General features: G+C 48.2%; 2 protein-coding genes across 2 annotated transcripts; both read left to right on the forward strand.

Annotated features, from left to right (window-relative positions):
• Positions 1-2635: 2635 nt before the first annotated feature.
• BBBOND_0001890 (hypothetical protein, conserved) lies at positions 2636-7684 on the forward strand (the record flags this gene model as incomplete). The annotated part of the gene is made up of 1 exon (XM_012915029.1): positions 2636-7684. The coding sequence occupies one exon, from the start codon at positions 2636-2638 to the stop codon at positions 7682-7684; it is 5049 nt and encodes a 1682-aa protein (XP_012770483.1).
• A 2086-nt stretch (positions 7685-9770) lies between these two features.
• Positions 9771-10535, forward strand: BBBOND_0001900 (hypothetical protein, conserved; the record flags this gene model as incomplete). The annotated part of the gene is made up of 1 exon (XM_012915030.1): positions 9771-10535. A coding segment is annotated over one exon (765 nt), but the record flags the coding sequence as incomplete, so codon positions are not given.
• Positions 10536-10537: the final 2 nt, after the last annotated feature.

Below are 10537 nucleotides of genomic sequence, written 5' to 3' on the forward strand. Positions count from 1 at the left end.
CTGCAAACCCCCCGCTCCACGCCCTCTCTCTGATTCCTCCGATGCTCAGCCTCACGCCGGCGGTCAAGATCATGCATCCCGTACCGAAGCTCTCATTGATGAAAACGAATCTCATTCTGCCTCCACACCTTCCCCCCCTCCCTACTCCGTCATCGTTGCCATCATCGTCGCCATCATCCTGCTCGACCTGTGCATCTTCCGCTTCCCGGTGGGCCGCAACATCCGCGATTTCCTCGTACGCAAAGTACCGTTCTGCATCGCGTTTTACAGCTAAACTCAGCGATTGTTAGCGCAAACTTTGTTAATCATAATCCCATTGATCACCTAACTGGCAACTCACATCTAATGTTGTAGACAGTAATGATTGCTTGATGGCAAATTACATGAGCAGTGCGGTGACCATAACTGCCGCCCCTTACATCATCATTCCCGTCGCCCTCATCATCGTCGTCATCTGCGTCATGGTCTACTTCCGCATCCGGCCGTTCCACAGGGTGCGGTATCTACTGCGCAGCTGATCACGTTAACCTAACTGGCAACTGACATCTAATGTTATAGACAAAATAGTGATCGCGTTGATGACCAAGCACATGAGCAGTGAGGTGACCACTCCCTACTCGGTCATCGCCGCCGTCATCGTTGCCATCATCGTCGCCATCATCCTGCTCGACCTGTGCATCTTCCGCTTTCCGGTGGGCCGCAACATCCGCGATTTCCTCGTACGCAAGATACCCTTCTGCATCGCGTTTTACAGCTGATCTCCGCAATCTGTTAGCGCCAACATCGTAATCCAAATCCCACTGATCACCTAACTGACAACTGACACCTAATGTTGTAGACAGTAATGATTGCACTGATGACCAATCACATGAGCAGTGAGGTGACCAAGCACCTGACCAATGCCATGACCAAAGTGCTGACCAATGTGCTGACCAATGCCATGACCAAGTTGATGGTCACGGCAGCGATGTCTTGGTTACGGCAGCGATGTCTTGGTTACGGCAGCGATGTCTTGGTTACGGCAGCGATGACATGGTCACGGCAGCGGTGACAGGGGATTCAGCAGCGATGACATGGTCACGGCAGCGATGACATTGACACGGCAGCGATGACATGGTCACGGCAGCGATGACATGGTCACGGCAGCGATGACATTGACACGGCAGCGATGACATGGTCACGGCAGCGATGACATGGTCACGGCAGCGATGACAGTGACTCAGCAGCGATGACATGGACACGGCAGCGATGAAATGGACACGGCAGCGATGACATGGTCACGGCAGCGATGACATGGTTACGGCGACGATGACATGGTTACGGCGACGATGACATGGTCACAAGTGGTCATATATTCACTGCAGCGATGACATGGTTACAAGTGGTGATTATTATCCACTCCACATCGCTCCCTAACCCACTCTACATCGCTCCCTAACCCACTCTACATCGCTCCCTAACCCACTCTACATCGCCCCTTTATCCACTCTACATCGCTCCCTAACCCACTCTACATCGCTCCCTAACCCACTCTACATCGCCCCTTAACCCACTCTACATCGCTCCCTTATCCACTCTACATCGCCCCTTACCCACTCCACATCGCCCCTTTACCCACTCTACATCGCTCCCTAATCCACTCCACATCGCCCCTTAACCCACTCTACATCGCCCCTTAACCCACTCTACATCGCCCCTTAACCCACTCTACATCGCCCCTTAACCCACTCTACATCGCCCCTTTTTCCACTCTACATCGCCCCTTAACCCACTCCACATCGCTCCCTTATCCACTCCACATCGCCCCTTAGTCCACTCCACATCGCCCCTTAGTCCACTCCACATCGCTCCCTAACCCACTCTACATCGCCCCTTTACCCACTCCACATCGCCCCTTTATCCACTCTACATCGCTCCCTAACCCACTCTACATCGCTCCTTAACCCACTCTACATCGCTCCTTAACCCACCTTACATCGCTCCCTAACCCACTCTACATCGCCCCTTAACCCACTCTACATCGCCCCTTTACCCACTCTACATCGCTCCTCTATCCACTCTACATCGCCCCTTATCCACTCTACATCGCTCCCTAATCCACTCTCCATCGCCCCTTTATCCACTCCACATCGCTCCCTTATCCACTCTACATCGCCCCTTATCCACTCCACATCGCTCCTTAACCCACTCTTCATCGCCCCTTAACCCACTCTACATCGCTCCTTAACCCACTCTACATCGCCCCTTTATCCACTCTACATCGCCCCTTTATCCACTCCACATCGCCCCTTTACCCACTCCACATCGCCCCTTTATCCACCTTACATCCTTTGAATCACCTCGCCATATTACCGCCATGACCTCTCTAAACCATCCTAATAACTTGTGCCTTGTCACCCTTCACTTCCCTCCTTCCACCTCTTGCCACTGCCCTGACCCTGTGCCGCCTAGGGAGCTTGGCAAGAAATTTGACAAATTTTAAAACCCGAAAAATACCTCAAATAACAACCCTACTGACATCCTTAACAACCTCTGCTCTGGCCTCGAGACTTTCCTCGGCTTCAACTCTGCTTCCAAAGGCTACAACGGCACTGGGATAGTGTACTCTGACCTGGACAGGCTGTGTGATGCAGTGATGGGATTTTTGAGTGGTGTTCTCAGTAACATCAAAGACCATTTAGGGCAGCATAAAACACAAATTAATGAAGCAATTGACGCACTTAACACCAATAAACACCTTGGTAAAAACGGTTTTAATGTTGCGATTGGAAGTGTGGTCGAAGGGGTGCGGGGGTATAATGATGGTGTCATGAAGTCTAATAATAAGGTGAGTGAACCGATAAAAACGATGGCAACAAGAATGAATAAATACACGGAAAAGGCCTTAAAACCGTTACTTAAAGAAAAAGATTACGAAAAACCTGAAGAAGTTCAGAAGGCTGTCGAGCAGATTGACAGGGAGCTGGAGTACTGTAAAAATGACGCAAAAGAGTTTAATGAAGCTTTTAATTTCACAAACAGAGAACAAATGAAAAAAGACGTTGAAGATCTTAATGCACCTTTAAGTGTCAAAGTAAAGAGTGTCGCTGAGAGTGTCAAGCATGAGAGTGACAGGCTGAGTAGGATGGCGGAGAGGCAGAAAAATGAGTTAAAGGAGACGACGGAAAAAATCAAAAAAACGTTGGGTGATTTAAAAGTAAGTGTTGACTGCAAAATAAATGACGACATGAAAGAGTTTGTTAAAAATTTGAGAAGCAAAATTACGCCAATTAAGAAAATTTTGGATGACATCACTGCGCAACTGTCGCAGTATATTATCGATTTGCAGACGTGGATGAATGAGACTAAAGATTTTATTGACAAAGTACGGCAAAATGAAGTGAAGAAAATCGTTAACGAGACGAGCGACAAGCTTACTGGTAAAACGAATCTAATTGACGATCAAAGAAAAGAGATGTTGAAGTTCAAAAAAGATCTTACTACTCATATTGAAAGCGTTAAAAGTATTGTTAAAGACAAGGTAGCAGATGCAAAAAATGCAAAAGTTGCGCAGCTGGACGGGTGGAAGACTGCGGCAGGGAGCGTTGTAAGCGCGGCGCAGGGGAAGTGTGAGCAGATTGGTAAGATGGTGGAGACTGGAAATGCTGGCGATAGAAGTAAAATTTATGGGTTAGCCAGCGGTATGAAAGAAAAGGCAGATAAGCTCAGGGAGGCGGCGGAGACGGTGAAGAGTAGTATTGAGAGTTGGGTGAGAGGAGCGGAGCAGGCTGTAAACCATTTGGAAAATCAGCTTAAAGAAGATTTGCATGGGCTTAAAACTGCAATCATTCGTAAGACACGAGAGTATGTTGAGAAGTTAAAAGGTGAGGTTAAAGTTGAAAACACTGGGGGCCAAGTCATCGTGAAAATCGGGGATACGCCGATTGGTAGCGTTGAGGGCCTTAGAGATACTGTTATCGCAAAGTGGTTGCAATCTTATGGCAACACAGGTAACAAAGGATTCAAGGCTTATATGTTAAAGACAGAACTAGATGAACTTACAAGTTCACAGAATATTGCAGTAAAAGAAAGAAGAGATGCGACTTGTATTGAGGCTATCGTTGAAGATTTTAACAAACACATAGAGGACCATCTGCCTAACGATTTGGAAGCGCAAAGAACGCACGGAAATTCATATGTCCAGCTTACTCATCTTTCGCCTTCCTTCACCAAACCTGGTTCCACCAGCAGGGTGGCCAATAGCAGGAGAGAAACTTTGACACATAAGATCAAGCAAATTCAACAAGATGTAACCAGTCGGTTGCCAATGATTAAACCAAATCCCATCGAGACTGAGATTACCTCCGATACGTTTGGACAATCATTCACTACCATCGAGCAACACCTCCAAACCATCGCAGGGCTGGTTGACAGCAGCAAAAAAAACTCGAACTCAAACGATGGCATCCAACAATATTTAAACGACTTGAAAGACAGAGGTTTTGAAACCGGTGATGGCAGCACATGGACGCCACTAGCCGGTGCAGCATCCAAAGGCCTCATGACAATCAAGCAAGACATTATTACCGCGCTGGACGGTATCGACACATACGCTTCCGACATCTCCGTTTCCTACATAACCGATGGCCTAGATAAGGTTTCCACCGAAATCACGAAACACCTTGGAGATCTCGAGCAAGCTATAGATCAAACCACGAATGCCGTCCATGCGAAATTGATCGCTCTGAAAGACGATAAAATTGGTAACGCTGCGAATCGCAAGACAATCAAGGAGAACACCTTACAAGCCATTTCTGACAAACTTGACAAACTACAGAAGGGCCTGGTGACAGATGCTATCAGAGATACCAAGTCGCTGCTTGATACCTACTTGACGAAAGCTGAAGAATACTACACGAAAGAGCTGAAATCTCACCTCAACACTCAAGTAAAACAAGCCATCGAGACGCTCACCACCCACTCGCAAAAGCAATACTTCTTTTCCACTGTGTCACTGTTATCAGAGTTCTCCAATAGGGTTGAGAAGGAGTTGAAGCCGCTGCCGCAAGAAATAAAAAACGATTTGGAGAGAGGGCACAAAGGGTTCATGAATAAAATAGAAAAGTATTTCATTGGAACGGAAAAAGGAATTAAAGTCATTAGGGACATCAAGACCACGCACTCTCCTCCAGAGCAGTCTCCACTCAGCCAGGCAGCTGCGAGATTATACAACGCCTCCAGACGTCTTTGCAATTATTTGAAGTCACAGACGGATTTCATATCAGACTTTCAAAAATACGAGCCCTTGCATAATGCTCTTCTAACTTTGCTTGATGGACTCAAAACTTCCGAACATTTCAATCACCAATTTAGAGATAACTTGGACACAGTTAAGATTACTCTCGGCCAACTCGCTCCTCAGCAATTCGGCACCTCTTCGACGGTCATGTTACAAGCGCTGAAAGGGGGAATTGCTGCTTTGGTCGACGAACTTGACAAAGCCTACGTGAGCAGTTACTCCGGGAGACAATGGCAAGACGAGGAACTGGAACACTACGCGAAAATCGGCTTGACCATCACGCCCATCTTATATCAAGAATTGACTACATTTAAGCATGGCCTTGATATATACGATTGGACCACCCATAAAATCTATGATGCTCAAGCACCTACCTCCAGCCTCTACGCTCTCTTCTTCCGCGACAACGGGTATGACGTCCATCGTCCTGAGAACGCCGAGCATGGCGAACTGAATCACAAACGTGACTTCAACGGTAGCAGCATTCTTGCGCACCTAACTAATACGAAACATGAACTGTTCAGTCAACAGTCATCTCCCGTCACCGGCATTCGTCAATCCACATCCGAGTCGGACGACCTACGTGTAACCATCGCTGAGGAAAGCGGTCTCATCCGAAAACTCTATGATCTCCTAAAAACGTACTTCCGTGTATGCCACCTTACCCGTGTTGAGAAACCCAGGGCTCCGTGCTCCATTTACGAAATCCTCGTCTGGTGCAACGGCCTGCAGTTCAACCCCGTGTACGGCAAACTGATGAAGCACATTGAGTCTGAGTTCATGAAGGAGGACGAGCAAATGCCGGGTACTAAAACGCTTCAGCCCTTCGATGCGCATCCGTCTCGCTTCCATCACACTGACGTTAACGAATATCTGTACAAGGTCTCATCTGACTCCCACGCCGTCCTCACTGCTATCCTAGGCCACGGTCACAAGGACGGAATCTACGCGTGTGAGTTCTCCAGCAACTCGCTGAAGTTAGATTACCCTAGCAACATGATCCAGTTACTGTGTACGTTGTTCGACCTGCTCAAGCGCCTCTACCACCAGCTGTACTTCCTGCTGCAGCAGTGTCAGCTTACAACTCAGCTCAGCGGCTGGAGGGACTGCCACTACGGCAGGTACATCGGTGGGTCGGGCTGGCAGTGCAACACAAAGCAATGCCCTAAGCAAGACTGCGACCAAAGGCACGACCAAAGTGGCAACCAAACGGGTGGCCAATACCCCAACTGCGGCGTCAAGTCGCCACTGCAATCGTTCCTGGAGGACGGTCTGAAAGGCCACCTGCCGCATTCGGTAACGGCTAGGGGATCCAGTCTGTCATGTGCCACGTGTGGTAGTACACCTGGTATGCCTTGCAGAACTCCGATGGGCTTCGCCGACATCGGTGCCATCGCGTCGCATACGCTGATTGGCCAAGATATATGCGATGTGCTTTATTATTTCTGTGGCCGTCCTAACTCCCCTCTCACAAGGCTGTGCGGTTATCTCAACTGCCTTTTGCCTAGTGCGCCGAAAACGCTGGCGGACATGTTCAGCTTCTACTATCACCTCACCGATCGCTGGGGTATGCATGGTCAAACGCATAAACAGCAGGCATTTGAAGAAAAAGTTAACGCTGCCAATTTCGGGCGTCCTTATGGTGAGTTGAAAGTCTACCACTTATTTACCCCTAGTCACTCAGCATTGAAGAAGGGCCACTCCGATGGTAGCCTGGGCAGTCTCGTTTGCTCATCGAAGGACTCCGTGGTATGCGGTCCTTTTTTGCGTCCCATCAATCACGCCATTTACGAGACGTTCTCATCGAAACACGCCGATAAATATTTGTCGTGGATCGTATACCTGACGGCAAGCTTTTACGATCTTCTTAAGAAATTGTATGATGAGTGCAATTCCAAATGCGGTGCCAGGGGATCGAATTGCCACGTAAAAGCGTGCATCAAGGGGTGTCCAACTACAACCATACAAGATCCGCCGCGATATCACCATCGCGACTGCAAATCCATTGTACAGTGCAATGCTACGCTGCCAACATTGGCAAAATACGGCTTCGTTCTCGGCGATCCAGAGAGGCTGAACAGGGATGGACAATCGCATACAAAACGCACGTGCAGAGATTTCTGTGATGTATTTCGAGAGGCATTTGACAAAGACTCACATCTTGTGCAGTTTTTCAATGCCATTGATAATTTCATCTTCACCATCCGCGCCCCTTTCATCTGGCTCAACGTAGCCCTCTGGCTCCTCTCCTTCCTCTACCTCACCCACATCATGGTCATCCGCCTGGACCTGCTCCACATCAAATCTCACTTACACTCACCATCGTCACATCGCATCGCCGCTCAATCACTACTCGCCGCCGCACGTGTTAACAAGCTTAACAGGGTGTTTTACCTACAACCATAATCGTACTCACGTGTTTACTATCTACACTCACCTAGCATCACCTACTCACCTAACTTATGAATTGTGCTTTAATCTGTTGTATCACTCATTAATCGTTGTATGTCATTGTGTAATAGTTAACTAAAGTGCTGACCAACGTGCTGACCAACGTGCTGACCAACGTGCTGACCAAGGTCGTGACCAAAGTGCTGACCAAGGTGCTGACCAAAGTGCTGACCAAAGTGCTGACCAAAGTGCTGACCAAAGTGGTGACAAACGTGCTGACCAACGTGCTGACCAAAGTGGTGACCTAGCACCTTACCAAAGTGTTGACCAAAGTGGTGACCAAGTTGATGGTCACGGCAGCGATGACATGGTTACGGCAGCGATGACATGGTTACGGCAGCGATGACATGGTTACGGCGGCGGTGACATGGTCACGGCAGCGATGACATGGTCACGGCAGCGATGACATGGCTACGGCAGCGATGTCATGGTCACGGCAGCGATGACATGGACACGGCAGCGATTACATGGTCACGGCAGCGATGACATGGACACAGCAGCGATGACAGTTGATGGACACGGCAGCGGTGACATGGTTACCAACGTGGTGATTATTACCCACTCTACATCGCTCCCTAACCCACTCTACATCGCCCCTTAACCCACTCTACATCGCCCCTTAACCCACTCTACATCGCTCCCTAACCCACTCTACATCGCTCCTTTATCCACTCTACGTCGCTCCTATACCCACTCTACATCGCCCCTTAATCCACTCTACATCGCTCCTTAATCCACTCTACACCGCCCCTTTATCCACTCCACATCGCTCTTTAACGCACTCTACATCGCTCCCTAACCCACTCTACATCGCTCCTTTATCCACTCTACATCGCTCCCTAACCCACTCTACATCGCTCCCTAATCCACTCTACATCGCTCCCTAATCCACTCTACATCGCCCCTTTATCCACTCTTCATCGCTCCTTTACCCACTCCACATCGCCCCTTAACCCACTCTACATCGCTCCCTAACCCACTCTACATCGCTCCCTAACCCACTCTACATCACCCCTTTACCCACTCTACATCACCCCTTTACCCACTCCACATCGCTCCTTAACCCACTCTACATCGCCCCTTAACCCACTCTACATCGCCCCTTTATCCACTCCACATCGCTCCTTTATCCACTCTACATCGCTCCTTTATCCACTCTACATCGCTCCTTAACCCACTCTACATCGCTCCTTATCCACTCTACATCGCCCCTTTATCCACTCTACATCGCCCCTTTACCCACTCTACATCGCCCCTTTATCCACTCTACATCGCCCCTTTATCCACTCTACATCGCCCCTTATCCACTCTACATCGCTCCCTTATCCACTCCACATCGCTCCTTTATCCACTCTACATCGCCCCTTTATCCACTCTACATCGCTCCCTTATGCACTCTACATCGCTCCTTAACCCACTCTACATCGCCCCTTTACCCACTCTACATCGCTCCTTAACCCACTCTACATCGCCCCTTTACCCACTCTACATCGCTCCCTAACCCACTCTACATCGCCCCTTTACCCACTCTACATCGCTCCCTAATCCACTCAACATCGCTTCCTTATCCACTCTACATCGCTCCTTTATCCACTCTACATCGTCCCTTTATCCACTCTACATCGCCCCTTTATCCACTCTACATCGCTCCCTTATCCATCCTACATCGCTCCCTAACCCACTCTACATCGCCCCTTTACCCACTCTACATCGCCCTTTTATCCACTCTACACCCCTCGAATTACCTCGCCATAATACCGCTATGACCTCCCTAAACTACAATAATAACTTGTGCCTTGTCACCCTTCTCTTCCCCTCTTCCACCTCCTGCCACAGCCCTGACCATGTGCCGCTCAGGGAGCTTGGCAAGAAATTTGACAAAATTTAAAACCTTAAAAATAACCTAAATAATAACCCCACTAACATCCTTAATAACTTTTGTGACGGCCTCGAAACTTTCCTCGGCTTCAACTCTGAGTCCAAAGGCTACGACGGCACTGGGATTGTGTACTCAGACCTGGATAGGCTGTGTGACGGGGTGATGGGATTTTTGTATTATTTGCTTAAGGATGTCAGCGAGAAACAGCCTTACAAGGTGGGTAAAAATGACTTAAAACAGTTTGTTGACACTGTACTTTTTAAGAAATTATCCACCGGGCGTAAGGGTTTTGAGGTCATTGAGCGGGTGGCGGGGAAGGTGGGGGAGTATAATGGTAAAGTAAAAACGTCGAATGAAAATGTTACCAGGCCTATAATTAAGCTTCGAGCAGACATGGAGAAACTTGAAAATGAGGTAAGTAAAATTTTAGAAAATGACGCTGTTTCAGGTGCGACCAAGAAATCCGTACAGGCTGTGACGTACAGTGAGGAGCAGGTCAAGCAAGCTGTTATCGACATTAATAAATTACTTAACGATTGTAAATTTCATGGTAAAGATTATAACAATCATTTAGACATGGCGCACAATAGTGAGAACATGAAAAACGCAATTAATGATCTTAATTTTAAATTACGTGACCGTGTTCTTATAGCCACTAAGGCAGTGAAACATGAGAGTCAACGACTCAACGAGTTGTCAGATAAAGCGTGGGCAGACTTCAGAAGTATGAAGAAGTGTATCAGTCGTGAAATGCAGAGTCTTAATAAGAGCGTGAATCTAACAATCAGTGAGCGAATAGGAATGCTGCTAGACGATGTGAATCAGAAAGCGACAGATATTCTTAGACAGTTACATGAGATGAGAAAGAAGTTCCAGGATTACGTCCTTAAGTTAAACGACTGGATTGTGGCTGCCAAAAAGTCAGAGGG

The sequence above is a fragment of the Babesia bigemina genome, scaffold Bbigscaff_63156 (assembly GCF_000981445.1).
Source record: "Babesia bigemina genome assembly Bbig001, scaffold Bbigscaff_63156".
In the NCBI taxonomy this organism is placed as follows: Eukaryota; Apicomplexa; class Aconoidasida; order Piroplasmida; family Babesiidae; genus Babesia; species Babesia bigemina.